The 22,658-nt window shown below is 47.0% G+C and overlaps 1 protein-coding gene across 4 annotated transcripts in view; it reads right to left on the bottom strand.

Moving 5' to 3' along the window:
• NFRKB (nuclear factor related to kappaB binding protein) overlaps positions 1-22,658 on the bottom strand; it is a 44,985-nt gene that overhangs the window by 838 nt on the left and 21,489 nt on the right. For 2 of the 4 annotated variants that reach the window (XM_044281744.1, XM_044281747.1), the window contains 7 exons: positions 22,498-22,577; positions 21,056-21,270; positions 20,689-20,953; positions 20,409-20,606; positions 8,122-8,838; positions 4,957-5,063; positions 1,672-1,807 (listed from right to left, as the gene is read on the bottom strand). In XM_044281744.1, the coding sequence (XP_044137679.1) occupies positions 1,672-1,807; positions 4,957-5,063; positions 8,122-8,838; positions 20,409-20,606; positions 20,689-20,953; positions 21,056-21,270; positions 22,498-22,577 (1,718 nt within the window). The remainder of the gene's footprint in view (positions 1-1,671; positions 1,808-4,956; positions 5,064-8,121; positions 8,839-20,408; positions 20,607-20,688; positions 20,954-21,055; positions 21,271-22,497; positions 22,578-22,658) is intronic. The other 2 variants (XM_044281746.1, XM_044281745.1) reach the window with 2 other exon arrangements.

Here is a 22,658-nt window from a genome sequence, read left to right as displayed (position 1 = left end):
TATCAGGGATTGATGGGAGTTGTAGTTTTGCAACATCTGGAGGGCCATGAGTTTGACATCCTTGCCCTAAGGTGATACCTGGAAAAATCTAAGGCCTCCAGCATGCTGCGTTTTATAAAAGAAAACAGAAAGACAAAAACGCACAATCTAATTAACAAAAACGCCAGTAGCAAAAAAGTGCTTGTTTGTGTCCTACGTTTTAGATTTCTTGTAGACCTTCAATTAACATCTGAAGTTCGTTTTTACCGCAAAAACTCCACTGAAATCGCAAGTATAGAGAAACTGAGTTCTGTGTTAAAGCACCCTAAGGGCTCATGTGGGCATCAGCCATGTGCACCCAGCATCACGGATGCAGACCCATTCACTTGAACGGGTCCGCAATCCAGAAGGTCCAGTGCGGAACGGAGGCACAGAAGCACTACGGAGTTCTATGTTCTATTTTTTTGCAGTGCGCACGGATCATGGACCCATTCAAGTTGCGGTCCCCAATGCACAGAACGGCCGAGTGCATGAGCCCTAAGGGTGGGTTCACACACAGGGTATAATGGTGTTTTGTGCACTTTTTTCGTACCTTAAGTATTTGGTGCAATTTTGCAGTAAAACCACTAGCTCACCAGGTCAGCTGAAAGTCTATGGTAAACTATGAAAGGCAGGACACACAAGCATTTAAAAAAATAATAATTTTTGCTACTGACGGTTTTGTTAATTAGGTGGTGTTGTTTGGGTCTCTGACAGTTTTTATGAAAAGCAGCACATGGAAGCTTTTGGTGTTAATTTCTGGTGTTTTGAGATCTTCTCTATGGAGGGTGAAAATGTGGTTGAAAAACATCTAATAAAATGCCATAAAAACTCAATGTAGTAAGGCAAAAAAAGGTTTCTATTGAGTGAAAAGCACAATGCCAGAGCAAAATCATGTGTGTAAGGACTGCCTAAAAAAGTTACATCTAAAATTGCACCAAATTGGCAACATTTTTATTTTTTTGTTGGTAAAGAAAAAAAAAAAACTAAATCAAAATGCATGCATGGCCGAGCAGTAAATGTAGTTTTAAACTGAAGGGCAAATTAGTGGTGCAAGTGTCTGGCTATAAGACTAAAAAGAAATTCCTACAATTAGATGATTAGAATTCTCACCAACTACCTTCTCTAAAACCTACACTAATTAATGAATGCCAATAGATGTCGCTGTTAGTCATTTCAGAAAATGACTAACAGCGACATCTAGTGGCTGTAGGCGGACAAGTCAGGCTTTTGGGATTTCACACCGAGAACTGGGTTACCAACCAAAATAAGTAACTTTTTCCCGTGTCCGTGATTTGTTTGGGGGGGGTGGGGGGAGAGTTGGTGGTACTTAAATGGATTATTTTAGTGGTTATTATCATGATTTTACAGCTCACAGTAAATGCTGGTAATGAATTATCAGTATATTGAACTATAGACCTGTATTACTTATAATCTTTATAATTTATTATGGTTTTCCAATTTGTCCGTATAAATGTTAGCTGTCCACGATTTTGACATAAGTTGTCCAGAAAAAAGAAAAATTCTGGTTGGCAACCTGGAATAGACAAGAACTGGTCTACAATAATTCCGATCCTGTATTCTAATAGGTAAAACATCTGGCCTAATCAATAGGCACCAGCACTGATGATGGTTTCCAGGGATTCCTCTTACCTGAGTGGCCTGTCCCTGCTGCTGGAGCTGCTGCAATTGCTGAGTTGTCAGGAAACTGACGGGCTTGTTACCAGCTATGAGCTTGGTCCCAGCTGGCACAGTGGTCAGGATAATATTCCGTCCCAGTCCACTTATACTACAGAGAGAGACAAAGACATGAGAACACCTTCCGGTTACATTTCCTGCTTATCTTCGTGGCGCAGCCAGGGAACACTCCCATCTACTACCTCCAGACTGAATAATGAGGATTTTGGTCTAAAAAGTTTGTGTATTGAAAAATTATGAAATCCTTTATCACAAAGTTGATGAACAATATTGAAAACCATGCTTATAAAAGACTCTTAAAGGGGATGCCTCAAGTTCGGGGTGGTTGCTGAATTTCCTGACCGAAATCGGCGGTTGGGGACTTAACTCCAGTGTGCTCCCGAGGCTGCTGCTGTAATTTCTCTCCAGCCCTGTCCTCTCCAACCCCACCCCCTCTTCCAATTCCTAACAGTTTGCACAAATCACAGTTATTGCTATATGTATATATAAAAAATAACTAGTGCTTTAGAGGGAGCGAGTGACAACTGCGATCGCTCTGCCCCGTAACTTTACTTACACCTCCAAACCGGCCTGGATCCAGCAGGACAGCCCTGGATGTCAGTGACTATAATGCGGTCCTGGGAGGGCCAAGGTATGTCCCGCTCTCAACTGTCTCTGCATCTATAGGACATAGAGACAGTTGTTTGCAAACGTGAAGTGGGGAGCTGCACACTCCCTGCTCATCATTCAGCTGCCGGTGCAGTCACACATACGATGCTGCCGAGCTGTGCAAGAGGGTAGGAATGCCTGGGATTCAGCCTGTGCGCTCCTCAAACACAGCCCAGCAGGCACAATGTGCGTGTGTGACCGCAACGTGCCTGCTGGGGTACGCAGGATCCGCAAGATCATCAGGGGAACGGCTAGGTGAGTATTTAGTGTTTATTTTATTAACAGAGGTGGCACCACTGAAAGGGACAAAGTGTGGGGATAGCTACTAAAAGGGGGGGTCACAACATGGGCATTACTACTGTGTGGGGGCACAATGTGTCCACAAAAAACTGAGGGGGCACAATATGCTTAAGGGTTCTCCAGGGTTTTTATATTGATGATCCATCCTCAGGATAGGTCATCGATATCAGATCGGCAGTGTTATGACACCCGGCACCCCCGCCGATCAGCTGTATGAGGAGGCGGGGCATTCAGTGTGCATGTGCCGTCTCCCTTCTCTCTTCCTGTGCGCTGCTGTAAGTCTATGGGACAGCAGTGGACAAGAAGAGAGAAGGGAGACGGCACGTGCACACTGTGCGCGCCGTCTCGTAGGGCTGATCGGCGGGGGCCGATCTGATATTGATGACCTATCCCGAGTATAGGTCATCAATAGAGAACGAACGAACAAACAACCTCTTCAACTACTGCGAGGAGGCACAATGTAGATATAACATGTGGGGCGCTAAAGGGACTGGATCGGATTGGGCATGTATAGATATGCAATGGGCGGAGTTAGAGGCATGGCTTAGTATTTAATACAATTAATTTATAAAATCTAATAAAATATTAGCCCTTGTCATTTTCAAACGTTGGGAGGTATGCTTTACTCCGTGTCATCAGTCACTAGACTGACGACAGGCAGTGATCATGTGTATTACAAGAACAAGTAATATATTCCATGCACTTGTAAGAGCGATGCCTGAAGTAGCTGTGTAGAACAGCTCCAAATCCACACAAACTAAAAGTGCAGATATGATGTGGCCGGGATGGACGCTGCTGTGCATGAGTGCCTATGTGCTCTCCAACGATCCTGGGCACCAGACAGGCCAGACCAATTTCCTACAGTGCGCATGTTTGGCCACGGCTACCGAATTACAGCGGTGGCCATAACCGCTGACAACAAGCAATTATAGGATGGATAAATAGACTGAACACTGTGGCTCCCAGGCTACCTTCACTGGACTTCTGGTCCTCATCTGTCAACTTCCGCACAGACATGGTCACATGTGCTGCTGCAGTCAATGACTGTCTCAGCTATTATCTGTCCACAAGTGGCATGTGACCCAACAGTGACGTATCGCTTGGGGATCTGTCACCTCTGAGGCCAGTCATTAGCTGCAGCATGGACTGAAAGTCCAGTGAAGATAGCCTGGAAGCCATGGAGCAAGCAAATACAGATTTCTTCAGAAGGTACTGCTGATATGGACAACCCCTTTAGGGCTCTTTCACACTTGCGTTCTTTTCTTCCGGCATAGAGTTCCGTCGTCGGGGCTCTATGCCGGAAGAATCCTGATCAGGATTATCCCAATGCATTCTGAATGGAGAGAAATCCGTTCAGGATGCATCAGGATGTCTTCAGTTCAGGACCGGAACGTTTTTTGGCCATAGAAAATACCGCAGCATGCTGCGCTTTTTGCTCCGGCCAAAAATCCTGAACACTTGCCGCAAGGCCGGATCCGGAACTAATGCCCATTGAAAGGCATTGATCCGGATCCGGCCTTAAGCTGAACGTCGTTTTGGCGCATTGCCGGATCCGACGTTTAGCTTTTTCTGAATGGTTACCATGGCTGCCGGGATGCTAAAGTCCTGGCAGCCATGGTAAAGTGTAGTGGGGAGCGGGGGAGCAGCATACTTAACGTCCGTGCGGCTCCCGGGGCGCTCCAGAGTGACGTCAGGGCGCCCCACGCGCATGGATGACGTGATCACATGGCACGTCATCCATGCGCATGGGGCGCTCTGACGTCATTCTGGAGCGCCCCGGGAGCCGCACGGACTGTAAGTATGCTGCTCCCCGCTCCCCGCTCCTACTATGGCAACCAGGACTTTAATAGCGTCCTGGCTGCCATAGTAACACTGAACGCATTTTGAAGACGGATCAGTCTTCAAATGCTTTCAGTTCACTTGCGTTTTTCCGAATCCGGCGTGTAATTCCGGCAAATGGAGTACACGCCGGATCCGGACAACGCAAGTGTGAAAGAGCCCTAAACATAATCTTCAGAATTTCCTATATGTTGAGTCATTAGAATATTCCTCAGGATAGGCTAGCAAAATAAGATTAGCGTGGCGCTGCTACTGTCTAAACCCACACCTCATGTGTTTATATTGTTTTTCAAATGGCTCGGTCGCTACCTGTAGGATAAGAAAGGATATCATCAACCGAAACCGCTTGGTGTGCCGCTTTCTGGAAGTACATTTTATCCTTACTCTACACTGCATCACTGACATTGATTTACAGGTGTGATTGTGGTGACAATGGCTCCAGGTGACACTTACTTTGCTCCTAAGTTGCCTTTGATGATTGGCGCAGCCACAACACTCTTCCCTTTCATGGGCTGACTGAGCACAGAGAGCGGCACAGTGATCCTTGCTGGAAGCTTTCCCTAAAAAGAGAAAAATATAAACCAAAACTGTATTAAATTATTAAAGGGCTTGGCACATCTCGCACATTGGTGGCATGGGCAGCACGGTGGCCCAGTGGTTAGCACTGGTGCCTTGCAGCGCTGGGGTCCTGGGTTGGAATCCAACCAAGGACAACATCTGCATGGAGTTTGTATGTTCTCCTCGTGTTTGCGCGAGTTTCCTCCGGGTTCTCCGGTTTCCTTCCACACTCCAAAGACATACTGATAGGGACCTTAGAGTGTGAGCCCCACTGGGGATAGTTGGATGCTAATGTCTGTAAAGCGCTGCGGAATATAGTAGCGCTATAGAAGTGCATAAAATAAATAAATAAATAAATGGATATGCCAAAGTCAGAGGTGAGACCCACACGCCTCGCAGGAATAGCAGCAACCCTCTATTCACTTCTATGAGAGTGCTGAAAATAACTGAGCACTGGATCGGCCATTTCCGGAACTCCAGTAGAGATGACCGTGCTTGCAAGATGTGACTTGTTCACTTTGGGGGGGCTCTCCTTCTACAGAAAGGTGTGGGTCCCGGAGGTGGGACCCGCACCCGACACTGGTGGCATATCCTAGTGCTTTTCCAGTGTGTGAGATGGGCAAAAACCTTCAAGCCATTTCTCAGCCGATTGTCACCCAGCTTTGATGCAGCTTAATGGATTTAGTACATAATGTTGTAGATCAGCCATTCAGGAGACTGGTAAGCAAAGTTAGGTCAACTCCAAATGGCTTTCAACACACAAGATAACGGTGCAGGGGGAGCCAGGGCACCGCCAAAAGGTGCTTATGCGTTTCGAACAAACAGATCTTTAAAAACGTTACAGGCCACAAAAGTTTCAAACAAATTCCTGTTCTTATTCGTAGCATAGTCTAGCAGTGTGCGCTCCACATTACTTCCCCTCCGGCTCCAGATGTGCTGGAGCAAGACTTATTAACCCTAATCAGGCCAGAATACACTTACAACTAGAAGAAGAGATTGATCATTGTCTAGGAATGGTCTATTCAGCTATTAATAAATCATATAACAAACAAATCATATTAGGCTACTTTCACACTAGCGTTCGGGGCTCAGCTTGTGAGTTCCGTTTGAAGGGGCTCACAAGCGGCCCCGAACGGATCCGTACTGCCCCAATGCATTCTGAGTGGACGCGGATCCGCTCAGAATGCATCAGTCTGGCAGCGTTCAGCCTCCGCTCCGCTCAGCAGGCGGACACCTGAACGCTGCTTGCAGCGTTCGGGTGTCCGCCTGGCCGTGCGGATCCGTCCAGACTTACAATGTAAGTCAATGGGGACGGATCCGTTTGAAGATGACACACTATGGCTCAATCTTCAAACAGATCCGTCCCCCATTGACTTTCAATGTAAAGTCTGGACGGATCCGTTCAGGCTACTTTCACACTTAGAAATTTTTCTAACAATATAATGCAGACGGATCCGTTCTGAACGCAAGTGTGAAAGTAGCCTAAATTGTGCTACAGCTCTCATCATATAAATGATTGCAAGTCCACTGTGCGAGATTCAGTACAGGGGGAGGACTATAAGACCACTGAGGAAGAGATTAGCAGAGCATAGTTTACATATTACAAATCCCACTAGGGACTCGTTCACATCTTCGTTTGGAGATCCAGCAGGCTGTTCTGGCAAAGAGCCGGATCCGCTACTTCACCGCCGGACCCCACTGACAGCAATGGGTTCGGCCGGACATAAACCACTGCACCTGGCATTTTTGCTAGATCACCGCCGGTCTCCATTGCAGTCACTGAGGATCCAGCAATAAAATAGAGGATCCGCCAGGCTGCTCTGTGCCGGAACAGCCTGCCGGATCCACAAACAGATGTGGACAAAGCCTAACAGCAACATGACAGCAAAGTCTTCTCATTTTGTCATGAGACATCAGGGTAGAACTGACACCAAGAAATGGGACTTGAGAAAGTCAGTTGTCCAAGTAGAGAGGGTGACTGGGAATGAAGATAAGACTCCAGAGAGGCTTTTTGGATCCCAACATCGCATACTAGGAATACTAAAGTTATGAACAAACATTCGGACTGGTTATATTTTTATTAACCATTTAATATGTGAGCTTAATGTGATATTTTAGATGTGAACACTCTCTTAAAGGGGTTGTCCCATGAAAAATAGTCTACACTTTTCAAACCAGCGCCTGTATCTGAATACTTTTGTAATTGCATGCAATTTAAAATTTGGCATAACTACTGAGTTATTTAATATAATGGGAGAGCATGGACACGCCCCCCCAAGCTGTAGCAGAAAAGACGCGCCCCCCCCCGAGCTGTAGCAGAAAAGACACGCCCCCCCCCCCGAGCTGTAGCAGAAAAGACACGCCCCCCCCCCCGAGCTGTAGCAGAAAAGACACGCCCCCCCCCCCCCGAGCTGTAGCAGAAAAGACACGCCCCCCCGCAAGCTGAAGCAGAAAAGACACGCCCCCCCCCCCCCCCCCGCAAGCTGAAGCAGAAAAGACACGCCCCCCCCCCCCCCCCCGCAAGCTGTCAGCTTGATGTAAATCTAGCAGAGCAATGAATGGGGAGATCTCTGGACCCATGTGAGGTACAGGGCTGGTTCTAGCTTTGTTAGAAAGAGGGAGTACTGTACGATATATTGTCTGTTTTTATTTTTTACATTAGTCATGGGATAACCCCTTTAAGTCTAGTTGTCTATTCTGGCCTGAGCAGGGTTAACAAGTCTCGATTCTGCTTGTACACCTCGAGCAGTAAGTGATGTGGTTTTACATCTTAACCGTCACCCAGCTTTCCCAGAAACAGATACACCTAGGTAACAGTTGTACAGAATTGTATGTTAGTTTATAACAAGTGTTAAGTGATATCACAAGTTATTACTGACACCTGAATGGCAAGTCTGTAAATGGATGCCAGCGCTCGTTTCTCCTACTCTCATTTACATCATTTATTAAAGCATGGAAAAGCACTCAGACCCTGTGAGAATTGTCGGCTAGGCCGAGCACTCTGAGGATTTCAGATCCTGCTTCGTGCCATAATCTACACACCTAGGTCCTACCACATACCTGGGAGAGTTGCCCCTTTAGCAGTCGTCTCACCTGCTGAGTTGTTGTGGCCGGAATCTGCCGTACCGTTGCTGCAGCAGCTCCCATGGTGACTCCAGGCAGCGGAGGTTTCGTTCCAGCACTGGTCACAGGCGAAAGGCTTACGGTTGAAGCGGTATGAACAGGGCTGACCACAGTGCAGGACGCCACAGGGACTGGTTTGCCAGCTACAGTAATACTTTGAGTGGCTGCAGGCTTTGGAGGGACTACACCAAGCCCCTGTACAATTCGGATGGTAGTAGCAGCTTTAGTGTCAGCATTAGCTGCAGCTTTGCCTTTATGATCAACTACAGACATCCCCAAGGCTGGCATAAGTCTAAACCCAGAGTTACTTGCATCCACCGGTTTAACCTCTGGGGCGACTTTGATGGTGGCAGGAGCAGGGGGGGAAGGAGAGGAAGGGTTTGAAGTCATTTGTAGGAGTCCTTTGGTGGAACTGGTTGCTGGTGTAGCAGAAAAGAGTTCTTGCGACAATTTCACAGCAGTAACCTGGGACTTGGCCAATGTGGCCATCATGTCGGGAGTAATGCGTAAAATAGTCTGACCCTTAGCATCAGTGGTAATAGAAGATGGAGGAAGACGCAGCACATCCTTGCCCTGTATCCGGAGATTGGTGGTTGACAAAGGAAGACTTGAGGTTGGCTGGGACTTCATGCCGAGTTGCCCAGACAGCGCCACCTGGTGGTGAAGGGAAGAAACAGTCAAATATTTCAGATTTTATTGCAGGTAGCTATAAAATGTCATTGAATAAACATATTAAGCACAGTGAGAATGGTTTCCAGGATCCCTAAAGTTCATAATGTTCTGAGGCTATATTTATTAATGGCGATATCACCACAGTGAACAGATTTAACACTGTAGTCAATGGGATTTTAAGAAAACCTATCCACACAGTGCAGTTTAAGGAACATGAAAATGTGGTGCAAAGTGCAGGCAAAGCAGGAGGAGCGGAGCAGACTGATATATAGTTTGTGGAAAAGAGTATTACTTGTATTTTATTCATTAAAATCTCTGCTCTTTCTGGCCTTTCCAGTATAAATATGTATACAGAGACAGCTGTCAATCGCCCACTGAGCTGAGAGAGCAGAGATTTTAATGCATAAATCTCGACTCCGGCTTTATAAACATGATGCCTGCAGGATTGCACTACATTTTTATGTTGACAACTGGTTCCGTGCCACAAGCGGAGTAGGTCATCGCTGCAGCAGTCACGTGTCCCCCCGTTCACGGATGTGGTTTTCAGCGCTGTAGGGAGAGGACGAGCCGGGGTGGGACAGAGACTGAAGCCAGCAGCAGGAACCAGGTAGTATAATCACCACTGTGCGTTGACCACTCTGGGAGGACTTTATTAGTCTTGGACAACCCCGTTAAAGAGTAACTGTCGTTTCATTTCTTTTTTTTATATTTTGTTTGCTAATGTGTAGGGACAGTGACTGGGAACATTTTTGTAATATACATTATTTAGGGAAAACGTTAATTTGTGGTCGAAAACTGGGGCTGAAATGTCCCTTAGCGGAGCTTTCTCAAATGAGTGTTGCTAAGGGCCATCCGTTTTCTGTCCTATATTGTATAGCGGCTTCCCTCTGCTTCCCTGCACTGCCTGTAGTGAGCGCTTACCGCTCACACAGGCATCGCTCCTGGCGGCTGGTTCATTAGTCAGCATGCCGAGAGTGCAGGGGGAAGGCTCACTGACAGCGCTGGCCAGTGGGTATAAACTGTAGAAGATTCTATTTAATACAAGGGGAAATGCATATAGAACACTATGTATATGTAACACATAAGGCTCCTGTGCCCACCAGGGTGCGAGGGAGCAGGCAGAAGCCCGCAGCTCTCGCACAGCCCGTCTCTCTTATGCTAATAGAAGACAGATGGCCCTTAGCAACGCTCATTTGAGAGAGCGCTGCAAAGGAACATTTCAGCCCCAGTTTTCTACCACAAATAAACGTTTTCCCTAAATCAAGTATATTACTAAAATGTTCCCTGTCACTGTCCCTACACATTAGCAAGAAAAATAAATAAATAAATTAAAACAGCAGTTACACTTTAAGCCTTTCTATGTCCAGGATGTAACTTATAGGTCCTTGCAGGGTGGAAATTCAGTAGCACAAAAAGCATCTTATGTCTTTGCTTCTAATGGTGCAATTTTGTTTTAAAGCTGACACTTTAAGCTTTAAAACAAGACCAGGATTGCAGTGCTAGCCATGATACATCCCAAGGTACCACTGTTCCCAGTGAGAGCTGCATATACCAGCAGTTAACACTCCTGACCCAATTTGTAAACATGATTGGGCAGATTATCATTAGCTGAAGTCAAAATAATGGAGTGAAAAAGTTGCAAATTTTTGCCCAATCGCTAAAACTGCAGAAAAATACTTTTATTGGCTCTGTGCCAAAATTAGCATACCAGACGGGAGAATACATTGGGGGCCACAGCGGGCGAACGGAGCGGCGCCCAGGAAAAATAGTAAGTGCAGTTAGATCGCTGCACTATCCCCTACGTATCCTGATACTTAGGGCTGTTTCACACGAGCGGATTCCTGTGCGTGACATCCGCTGCGTGAACGACAGCCAAGACCCGATGCGGACAGCAGAAGCACGGAGCATTAACATGATTGATAATGCTCCGTGCCTCTCTGTGATCTCTTTACTACGAAATCACAATGAGATAAAGTTGTAATTGTGATTTTGTAGTAAAGAGGTCACAGAGAGGCATGGAGCATTATCAATCATGTTACTGCTCCGTGCTTCTGCTGTCCGCATCGGGTCTTGGCTGTCATTCACGCAGAGGATGTCACGCACGGCATCCGCTCGTGTGAAACAGCCCTTAGTTTATAATGTCTGGACCCATGAAAGGTCCTCTTTAAGGGCAGACATGCATGAACTCCTCACAACTTACAGTTTATTGCAAACTACATTTTATTTGCATAAGAACTCTGCTAGAGTACTCACTTTAGTTGCAGATTTCATTCAAGTTTTGCTTATAATCACTTTTAGTTGTTAAGCTTCATGTAGATGGTTGTAGGTATTAATTATTAAAGGAGTTATCAAAGAGCATAAAATGCCCCCCCCCCCATATGCCAGGCCACTCACATTGAATATACTTACATGGCTCCCAGCTCCCTGCCATTCCTTTTGGGGTTTGGATGGTTATTTTGTAATTAATGTTTTATTTGTATATGACAGAACTGCAAAAAGTGTGAAGGCTACAAAAAGTGCAAAATGTCTCTCTCTCTCTATATATATATATATTATATATATATATTAAAAACTCTGGCAGTACTATTTGTGGTGTATTTTGGAGATTTATCACTACCGTCTTCAAAGGGGATGCCACAATCAATAAAACACAAAAAAAGTTACCCTTTCAGGACCCTGCCATATTCCACCTTAAAGGGGTTATCCAATCTCAAGAACCCCCCCCCCCCCCATGAGCCAGGCTCCTCACCGGTAATCTACTCACCCCGCTCCCCTCCTGGTCCCCGCATCGCCACTGCTGCTTCTCCCTGCACACAGATGAAATCATACGTGTCGGGGGGGATGGGGAGCAGCCAATGGCAGGCGGGGACGGGGACGAGCCTCCCCAGATCTAACAAAACATCTTAAAGAAGTACTTATCTTGACACAGAATTATCAAACTGAAGATGATTGCTGAGCACCGATTCCTTTGGTGCAGAATATATTGTGAGACAGATGCTTTACATTTACCAGAAGAACCTCAAATGTCAAAATCTCCAAATATCCTTGCAATCTGGCATCCATGATGGAACCCTGCCGTGGCATTTATCCCCTGGAGGTGGTCACGGATCTGCAGCAAGAGGTCCAAAGAGCCCCTTGGACCCATTGCACGAATGACCCCAGCAGTTAACTGCCAACCCTCCAGGGCCTCCCTGGGAAGTTCTAGATTGGCGGCAAGTAATTATAGGATTTTGCTGGTGTGCCATACCTCCTGTAGGCCATCCAAACTAAATGTCCCAGCCCATCTTCTTACTCCCAACCAGGAGCCATATAGGGCTTTGTTGGTACGCCATATGTCCTATAGGCCATCCAAACAATATGGTCCAGCCCATATCCTTATTCCCAATCAGGAAGCTTATAGGGCTTTGCTGGGACGCCATACATCCTGTAGGCCATCCAAGCAATATGGTCCAGCCCATCTTCTCACTCCCCACCAGGAGCATTATAGGGCTTTGTTGGAGTGTTATGCTTATTGTAGACCATTAAACTACTAATTGACAACCAGACATAGCCACAGAACTAGTTCACCCTGCATGCATGGCCCCCAAGACATGGCAACACCTTAGGCACAGCTGGTCACATAGACACCCACTCAGAGCCATGAACAGCCATGCAGACACGGCCGCAGAAGCCGCCAGCCATGCAGACACGGCCGCACTAGATAAGCTCAGCAGCAGAAGCAGACAGCTATAATGCAAGGCTGCAGGAGCTGTCACCCCAGCAAGCATAAACACAGAAGCAATCAACTCCATAGGTACATGAGGCCATCCAGGCATATAACTAAGGTCAGCCAGGAAATGCAGCCAGTGAGCCAGGCACAGTCTCACAGGTGTTTAGCCGATCTGGCATAGACGCTACGCTAGCTGACCAGGCATTCAACAAAGGAGGTATAGATGCAAAAGCATTCAGCGAGACCGGCATGAGAATTCAGCCAAACCAACATAAAATCAAAGGCATAGAGCCAGGAAGGCCTGAAGGCAGCCAACCAGGCACCGAAGCCATGAGGCAGATTTCCCATTTTAATCCATTTTTTTCCCGGTAACAAAGCATGGGTTAACAGCCAACCAAAACTCAATATTACCCTGATTCAGTAGTTTACAGAAAAGCCCCATTTGTGATCGTAAACTGCTGTACGGGCACACGGCAGAGCGCGGAAGGAAAAGAACGCTGTATGGTTTTGGGAGGGCAGATTTTACTGGGGTAATTTTAAGCTGCCATATTTGAAGACCCCCTGATGCACCCCTAGAGTAGAAACTCCAAAAAAGTGACCCCATTTTGGAAACGACGGGATAAGGTGGCAGTATTGTTGGTACTATTTTAGGGTACATATGATTTTTGGTTGCTCTATATTACACTTTTTGTTGGGCAAGGTAACAAAAAAAAATAGCTCTTTTGGCTTTTTTTTTTTTTTACAATGTTCATCTGACAGGTTAGATCATGTGGTATTTTTAGAGAGCAGGTGGTTAAAGACACAACAATATGACAACTTTTTTTGGTCGCTTGTTTCAGTTTTACATAACGCATTTTTGAAATAAAAATGATTTTTTAGTGTCTCCATATTCTGAAAGACATTTTTTTAATTTTTTGGGCAACTGTATTATGTAGGGGCACTTTGTTACAGACACAGAGATGAATAAAGTATACATATTAGGCAAGTTTTACACAATAAAAGCATTTTTGAAACAAAAAAATTGAAATCATGTTTGAGTGTCTCCATATTCTGAGAGCTATAGTTTTTTTTATTTTCAGGGGGTCTAGGTTCCACATGCAGGATGGGCCCACCTTAATTTTTGTCATCTTTGGTGCCAAAATGGCCTCCTTGACGTGTGGCAGACGGGCCCAAATAATTTTGTACAAAATTTATTTGCCAAGTATCTTTAATTTACATAATAAGCATAGCAGAATACTTTTTTGTGCTTTATTTGGTTTGCAGAGTGCTGGTGCATTGTATTTTTTACTTTGTGCTTTCAGCCATGGCAATGTTCACCTGCGCATTGGGATGTGCTAACTGACACCCCCTTTTTTTCTTCATTTTTGAAGGCTTGTTGCTTGACTACGGCTTCATCCATAAAGCCCTTCTAGCAGTATTTGAAAGTGCTGCGTCCTTGGCAGCGAATCTGTCTCAGCCGAGGCAAGCTGTGGAAGATCTGAGCAGGGGTAAGGAATCTATTATTTCCTCCGAGTTATTTTTTTTAAGTGACTCTCGAGCTCATTTAAGCACAAGTACATTGATCTCACCACCGATGTTGCAGTAATGTTGGTTTTAATACTGTACATAGCCGCTTTCCTTTCCATCGGGTCCCTCAGCTGGGAAGAATCTTCAAATGGCAGGGTGGTCTTTCTATTTACCTTCGCTACCTGCACATCTATCTTAGGAATATCATTGAATAGTTTTGATTCTGAGGGATCAAACAAGAGCCTGTTTCTAAATTCCCTTAAAATTCCCAGGTGTTTTTCTGGTTCAGACCATTCGTCCAAATTCATCTTTTTTATATTTTCATTTATGGGGAACACCTATGACCTTTTGGTTCTTAAACCCCCGAACATTTCTTCCTGTATGGAATGTGGTTTCTGGACTCCTTTAATGCCCATTGTGGCCCTAACTGCTTTTAGTAAATCTGCCACATCTTCAGAGGAGAAATATAATTTTTTGGGCATCCTCCACAATTTCCCCCTCCAAAAGGGGTTTGTCATCCTCCCTTCACCTAGAAGGCTCAGCTTTATCCATTTTATCCTCGGATTCAGAGGAGGAAGGGACCACTATTTTCTGTCTCTTTGGGGGAAGAGAACCCAGACTGGAGTCTTTAAGAGAACCCAGGGAGGATCTAACTTCACGTATTGTTTTTAGTTCCTCCATCATAGATGGTTGCTCCTCTCTCACAATATCTGAAATGCATTCTTTGTACAATTTTTGGGGATATTGTTCAGAAAGCTTTTTGAAGCACGAGATGCATTTAATGCTTTTTTTTTTTGGGCCTTTTTAGCGCCTCTTTAGAACCCTATTAAGAAGAGGAACAATCAGCATATATGCCCCCTTCCTGAACAGAATGTATACCCCAAAGTATATATATTTCTTGAACAAAACCTCAGCAATCTGCTACCAATGTATGCATATAGGGTTCCCCAATGGGGAACTTACTGTCACCGATGCAGGAGTGTCCAGCTCTCAGCTGTTCAGGGGACGACATCTTTGTGGATGCGATTCCCAGATCTCAGATCAGGATCCACCATGGCTTCCTGCATTTGTATACTTGCCTCCGGTGATTCTCGCTTCCGAGACGTCTACTGCGTCATCGGGCCACCGTAATGAACGTCAGATGCCGCCAAACCACATGGGGACTCTGGCTCGCACCTGCTTATCTAACCAGGGGAAAGGCGCGCACGCGCAAAACAGGCATCCGATATACGAATGTGAGGTCCGCATTTCTCCTACAGCGATTTCTAAGTCAAGGGAGGCTGCAGCCCCCGATGAACCCGCACTGTGAAAGGTAAACCGAACGTAATCCAACTTCACCTCCTGGCGATCAGAGAGGCCTTTCTCTGTCCTGGCCACTATAGGGGAAGGAAAACACTGAAGAGTATGGGGGGCAGGGGCAATTAAATCTTTCTCTGTTTTCCTTCCCCTACAGAGGTCAATCTCCTATATTGCAGTCATGGTGGTGAACTGGGAAAAACCACGCTTAAGTGTCTCCATATTCTGAGAGCAATATATATTTATTTTTTTTGTTGGGCAATTGTTTTATGCAGGGGCCCATTTTTTGCGGGATGAGATGACTGTTTAATTGGTACTATTTTGGGGGCATACGCCTTTTTGATCACTTGGTGTTGCACTTTTTGCAATGTAAGGTGACAAAAAAAATAGTTGTTTTAGCACAGTTTTTATTTTTTTGTACGGCGTTCAGGAGAGGGGGTGGATCATGTGATATTTTTATAAAGCCGGTCGTTACGCACGCAGCAATACCCAATATGTTTTTCCTTTTTCAATTATTTTTTTTTTTTTACAATTTTGTGTGTTTTATTTTGGGAAAAGGGGCTTTTTTTTATATTTTATTCAGTGGCGTAGCTACAGGGGTCACAGCGGTCGCAATTGCGACCGGGCCCCTGAACCAGGGGGGCCCACGGCCCCCCCACCGCCTCCTATTCAAAATCCAGGCCACTAAGTTAATAATTGATCTAATAGGGCTCGGCGCCCGGGGGCAGTGCGCACGGCGCAGCGCAGGCTGTTGGCAGCTCACGTGTCAGAGGGGGCGGCCGCAACACTGAGTGAGGTCTGAATGAGTGAGGAGGAGCCAGAAGCGTGGTTTCCGCGCATCTCTGGCTCCCAGTCAGACACTCAGAAGCAGGCGGATGTGCGGTGGCTGGCGGCGAGCGAGGTGAGTTTTGACTAGTCTCTATTCTGAGTGGCAGGCGGCGGCATCACAGAGCAGAGCCCAGCCCAGGGCCCGGCCCCAGCTTGATGATGGGATGGGAATCGGGGAGGGAGAGAGGCGCTTAAAACTGGCACATGGAAGGGGGGAGAGGCACTTGATACTGGTACTTTTATTGGGGGGGGGGGGGGGGGGGGGAGATGGCACTATGATACTGGGACATGGGGGGGGGGGAAGAGGCACTTGATACTGGCACGTGGGAGGGTTTGGCACTATGATACTGGCACGTGGGAGGGTTTGGCACTATGATACTGGCACGTGGGAGGTTTGGCACTATGATACTGGCACGTGGGAGGGTTTGGCACTATGATACTGGCACGTGGGAGGGTTTGGCACTATGATACTGGCACGTGGGAGGTTTGGCACTATGATACTGGCACGTGGGAGGGTTTGGCACTATGATACTGGCACGTGGGAGGGTTTGGCACTATGATACTGGCACGTGGGAGGGTTTGGCACTATGATACTGGCACGTGGGAGGGTTTGGCACTATGATACTGGCACGTGGGAGGGTTTGGCACTATGATACTGGCACGTGGGAGGGTTTGGCACTATGATACTGGCACGTGGGAGGGTTTGGCACTATGATACTGGCACGTGGGAGGGTTTGGCACTGATACTGGCACGTGGGAGGGTTTGGCACTATGATACTGGCACGTGGGAGGGTTTGGCACTATGATACTGGCACGTGGGAGGGTTTGGCACTATGATACTGGCACGTGGGAGGGTTTGGCACTATGATACTGGCACATGGGGGGGGAGGCACTTGATACTGGCACATGGGGGGGGGAGGCACTTGATACTGGCACATGGGTGGGTTTGGCACTATGATACTGGCACATGGGGGGAAGGGGGGGGAGAGGCACTTGATACTGGTACTTTTATTTGGGGGGGAGATGGCACTATGATACCGGCACATGGGGGGGGGGGGGGGAGAGGGGTTGGCTCCTGATACTGGCACATGGAAGGGGGAGAGGGGTTGGCACCTGATACTGGCACATGGAAGGGGGAGAGGGGTTGGCACCTGATACTGGCACATGGAAGGGGGAGAGGGGTTGGCGCCTGATACTGGCACATGGAAGGGGGAGAGGGGTTGGCACCTGATACTGGCACATGGAAGGGGGAGAGGGGTTGGCACCTGATACTGGCACATGGAAGGGGGAGAGGGGTTGGCACCTGATACTGGCACATGGAAGGGGGAGAGGGGTTGGCACCTGATACTGGCACATGGAAGGGGGAGAGGGGTTGGCACCTGATACTGGCACATGGAAGGGGGAGAGGGGTTGGCACCTGATACTGGCACATGGAAGGGGGAGAGGGGTTGGCACCTGATACTGGCACATGGAAGGGGGAGAGGGGTTGGCACCTGATACTGGCACATGGAAGGGGGGAGAGGCACTTGATACTGGTACTTTTATTTGGGGGGGATGGCAGATGGCACTATGATACTGGGACATGGGGGGGAGGAGAGAGGCACTTGATACTGGCACCTGGGGGGGGGGGGGGGGTGGCACCTGATACTGTGATACTGGCACATGGAAGGGGGAGAGGCACTTGATACTGGTACTTTTATTTGGGGGGGGGGGGGGGGAGATGGCACTATGATACTGGGACATGGGGGGGGGGGAGAGACACTTGATACTGGCACTTTTTTTTGGGGGGGGGGGGATGGCACTATGATACTGGGACATGGGGGGGTGGGGGGAGAGACACTTGATACTGGCACTTTTTTTGGGGGGGGGGGGGGAGATGGCACTATGATACTGGGACATGGGGGGGGAGAGAGAGAGGCACTTGATACTGGCATGTGGGGGGGTTGGCACTTGATACTGGCATGTGGGGGGGGGGTCACTATGGGGACACTTACTGGCACATTATTGGGGGGCATTATGGGGGACACTAGGCCGGCAGCCTATCAGATGCCGGACACTGAGGGGCATCTACTATATATGGGGCATTTTATACTGGTACATTATGGGGGGCACTAGCAGGGAGGGGGGAGAGGAGCACTATGGGGGAATTTACTGGGGGCACTATATAGGGGTATTTTATACTGGGACATTAGCTCAACTGGGGGCATTAAAAGGGGGTATTTTTGCACTGCCACATTATAAGGAGAATTATTACTACTGGGGGGCATTATGGTGGGCTTTATTACTCCCCCATGGTATGACCCCCTAGTAGCAGCACCAGCCTCTCCCTGCTCTGCTATCCCTCTGCCCCTTCTCTAAATCCTTATTATGAAATATTTCTCATTAGGATAAAACACAACATCAGCTCCACCGAGCCCCCCTGCCAAAGTGTGGAAGTGGTGTCCGAGAGCCCCAAGGGCCAAGCCAAGTAACTGTAAGTGTTCATGTGAAATATGTTTATGTTATACACATATAGCCTACACTGTGCCCCACAATATACAGTATACTGCTACACTGTGCCCCACAATATAAAGTATACCGCTACACTGTGCCCCACAATATACAGTATACCGCTACACTGTGCCAAAGGAGTGGGGTTTACACAGGAGGAGGAAGGTGCGAAGCGCGCTGGGGGGGGCCCTTACAAATATTTGCTGTGGGGCCCATTCACTTCTAGTTACGCCCCTGATTTTATTATGAAAAACACTTTTTTGTCCTACTCTGGGACTTCAACTTCTGGGGTCTGATGCCCTCTGCAATGCATTACAATACATCCTGTACTGTAATGCATTGACTGTTAGTTTTATGCTGACAGCCTGCCTGTGAGACCCACATCCTAAGGGCTGGATCTCACAGGCTTCTGTAGAAGGCAAGCCCTGATACCTATGGAGGGCATCGGGCTTGCCTTCTCTGCCATCGGGTTCCCGTCACTGCAGCTCGGGGACCCGATGGGGAAGCAGAGGGAATCTGTATCCTTCGCAAACCCTCTGCATGCCGCGGTCAGCGATGCCAGACTCTCACCCCCTCTTTTTTACCTCTCCTTCCCTTCATCCCCCTCCCTTTTTTTCCCCTACCCCCTCTAATCCCTTAACTCCCTCCCACCATTATATAGTATTTTGATTTGTTTATATTACCTCCGATGGATATAATCAATTTTCTCAACTACTTATCCAATTTAACATTAACCTAACCCATCAAAACGTGTTCTCTTTCTATTGTTTTTCCCGGTCTCAATCTTTATTTTAGTTTTTTCCATTTTTATTGTCATCTCTATCTGTCCACAGACCGCATATAGTACTCCACTAATCACAATCTGTGCACATGCTCTGCATCATGTCGCCTCAGGTAGGCACAGGTATTTTACTGTTCCTCCATTTATAATATGAACTGTAATACTTTATGGACTTGCAGCAGCAGAATATATTTGTTGATTTTAGTTAACATTCTCCATTGAACGCATTACATATAATTGGACTATACATGCTGGCATTTTGTGACCCCCAGACGAAGGTACGCCGAAACGTGCGTTGGGGTTGGCGCCATCCTGGAGGAGACACAGTATGGGTAATTGTCCTATGTTCCTTCCTTCCATTTATGAATTTTTTGCATATGCACTTTAATGAATGATCATGGTGGACGAATAAGGACCTGTATCCACTGTGTTTCCTCCAGTGATGTTGTTTTTATCTCCTGCACCAATTTCTTTTAATCATGTCTGTAATAAATTGTTAGTTTTGTAATAAAGGATTTAAATTTAGTATAAGCGGTCTGGCATTTTCTATGTAGGTTGTGTATTTAATATGATGGCTGCCACAGGCTTAATTGTCACTTGAATAAGTAATCATCCCATGGTTGGGGGTATATAATCGGACGTTCTACATAGCGGTCAGCAATGTCGCCATATGCAGCAGAGGCACGGCTGTCATCGACTGCCTGGTCCGTGCCGCTTATCAGCAGTGCGCAGCTCCTGCACCCACCCGATCGGTCCACCATACATGTACGGCACTGGTTCTTAAGTTACGTCCACCAGCGCCATACATGTACGGCACGGGTCCTCCACGGGTTAATGACGTTGCCAGCAACAATATCATGAACTAAACCTAAACCCCAGGAATAGTTCCCGTGTCACTTCATGCTAGACATCCCCTTCCCCCATTGAAGCAGTGTCCATTACCTGTTTGAGGATGCTTTGACCGGTGATGCTCTGCAGGATGGTTGGAGCAGACCCAGCAGGAGAACTGACCACTGGTTTGGAAGCAACTACAGTAGAGGAGGCCAGAGTTGTCACGGTAATTCCTGCATGAGTGGACAATGAAGCCCCAGTACGAGGGACAGCAGCAGCTGGCTGAGTTTTCACTGGCACTGTCACAACCTATATTTAAAGAGACAGTACTAAGCATTTTGAGCAAAACCCTGTACTCCCAGGTGCAGTCTCCAGCCAGGCTCTTACTGACCTGTGTTAACCCCTTGGTTGCAGATGTAGTGACCGGCAATCTGATGTGAGAGACTGCTGGGGAGAGTGGCTGAGACACAATGGAAGGTGGGGGGGCAGGGGTGACTGTAGCAGGAGCGGTCACAATTCGAACTTGAGGGATTGCAGGGGCAGTGGAGAGGGTGGTTCTTACAGGTCCTGGGGTCACAGTGGTCACCTGGCTGGTCACAGGAGGAGTCAACAATGTGCTCAGCTGAGGTATGGTTGGAGAAGACACCAAGAGAACACTGCATAGAGGGGGAAAAAAATAAATAAATAAATAAAAATCTGTTTCAATCAATATACAATGCAAGAGGTACCAGTCACCAGGTGGTCCCTGCAGGTCTTACCTCTGACTGGATTTTGGGGGCTCTGGGATGTTGCTGGCAACAATTTTGCTAACGGCTACAGAGGTGGAGGGAGATAATGGTGTTGACGGAAGTGCTGGGGTAGTTGGGGTGCCGGGAGTTCCAGGGGTCGGGGGCATGCTGCACTCACTCAGGGTCAGTGGTGCCGGTTCTGGGGTGCCACCGCTTTTCACTGAGAACTCTTTATTACTTGTCTTCTGATTAAAAAAGACCAAAAAAAATAATATATATATATATTATAATCTCAAAAAGAAAATCTCATCACATGGACTCATCATACTTGCCTAGAAAAAAGATGTAAACTCAAAATATAGAAAAAAAAAAATGGTTGCTCAATAATTAGAAATTGCAAGGATATATACACATCAAGAGCACAGGTAATAATACACACCCCCCAAGGAAAATGAAAGCAAACTCGAAAAAACTATAACAGCTAAGGGTCCATTTACACGTCCATAAGTGTTTTGTGGATCCGCAAAACACGGACAGCTGCAATGTGAGATCCCCAATTTGCGGACCGCACTTCATAGACACTGCAATAGAAAATGCCTTTTCTGGTCTGCAATTGCGGACAAATAGGACATGTTTGTTTTCAGGAACGGAATTGCGGATCCCGAAAAAACTGATGTGGATCCCGAAATCGCGGATTCGCATCCGCTTCAGACCCATTGAAAGTGAATGGGTCCGCAAATTGCGGAACGAATGCGGACCCAAATTACGGACATGTGAACCCTAATAGGGATTATATTCAATAGCTACTGAAGAAGGGTCAGAGAGAGGCTGAAACAGAGCCTACTATTGCCACCCTCAAAAGTGGAGCGATAGCAATAAATTATCCAGTTTTCGCGAGACTACAAGTCCATTACTTAAACATTGATTGCACCATTGGAAGAACAGCAAGCAGCTGCCATACACAGCACCATCCTACTAACAGAAATTAGACATTTCAAGCACTTGATACTTTGGTGACTGAGCATCCAATCATTAGGATATCATACCAGCAGGAGAAGCCACTGCTGTGGCGCACTACAAACAGCAGGCTGGCTCCAACAGAACCCCGTCAATGACAAGGTGGAGAGGTGCACTGCCCTGCAGTTTCACTTGATCTAATACCTTTCACAGTTGAGGGTTTGCTACAATTGTGTCAAACCTAGACAATCCCAGTCAGCGGAACAAGCCACTCCCCTGTCCTGACTGGATACATTGTAACACAACCTCAGCTGTGAGAAGTATTAGGTAAGGAATGTTTTGCAGCTTCTGGGTATGAACAAGAATGTCCTACTGAATGACCGCTCGCAGAGATCTTGAAAAGGGTTAGGAAATGAATCACAAAATCTATCAGAAGCTGCAGCTTTTACTTAATGTCATTTACATAGCACTGGGGATACAAACAGAAGGTTAGGATATTCAGAGCTGGAACGTACGATCTTTGACGGAGTCTTCGGCTTCTGCTGCAGCGCTTTCTTGGCTTTGGCAGCCGCTGCATGAGCCTGGTGGATCCTCTCTGCAAAACAACCCACACCAGACAATGTAGAATTGGACAGCTGCGGTTGATTTCTGTGTGAAGCATCTCAGTAATGTTCTT

This window comes from Bufo gargarizans, chromosome 2, assembly GCF_014858855.1.
Source record: "Bufo gargarizans isolate SCDJY-AF-19 chromosome 2, ASM1485885v1, whole genome shotgun sequence".
Taxonomy (NCBI): domain Eukaryota; kingdom Metazoa; phylum Chordata; class Amphibia; order Anura; family Bufonidae; genus Bufo; species Bufo gargarizans.
This window is presented reverse-complemented; position numbering and strand designations above follow the sequence as displayed.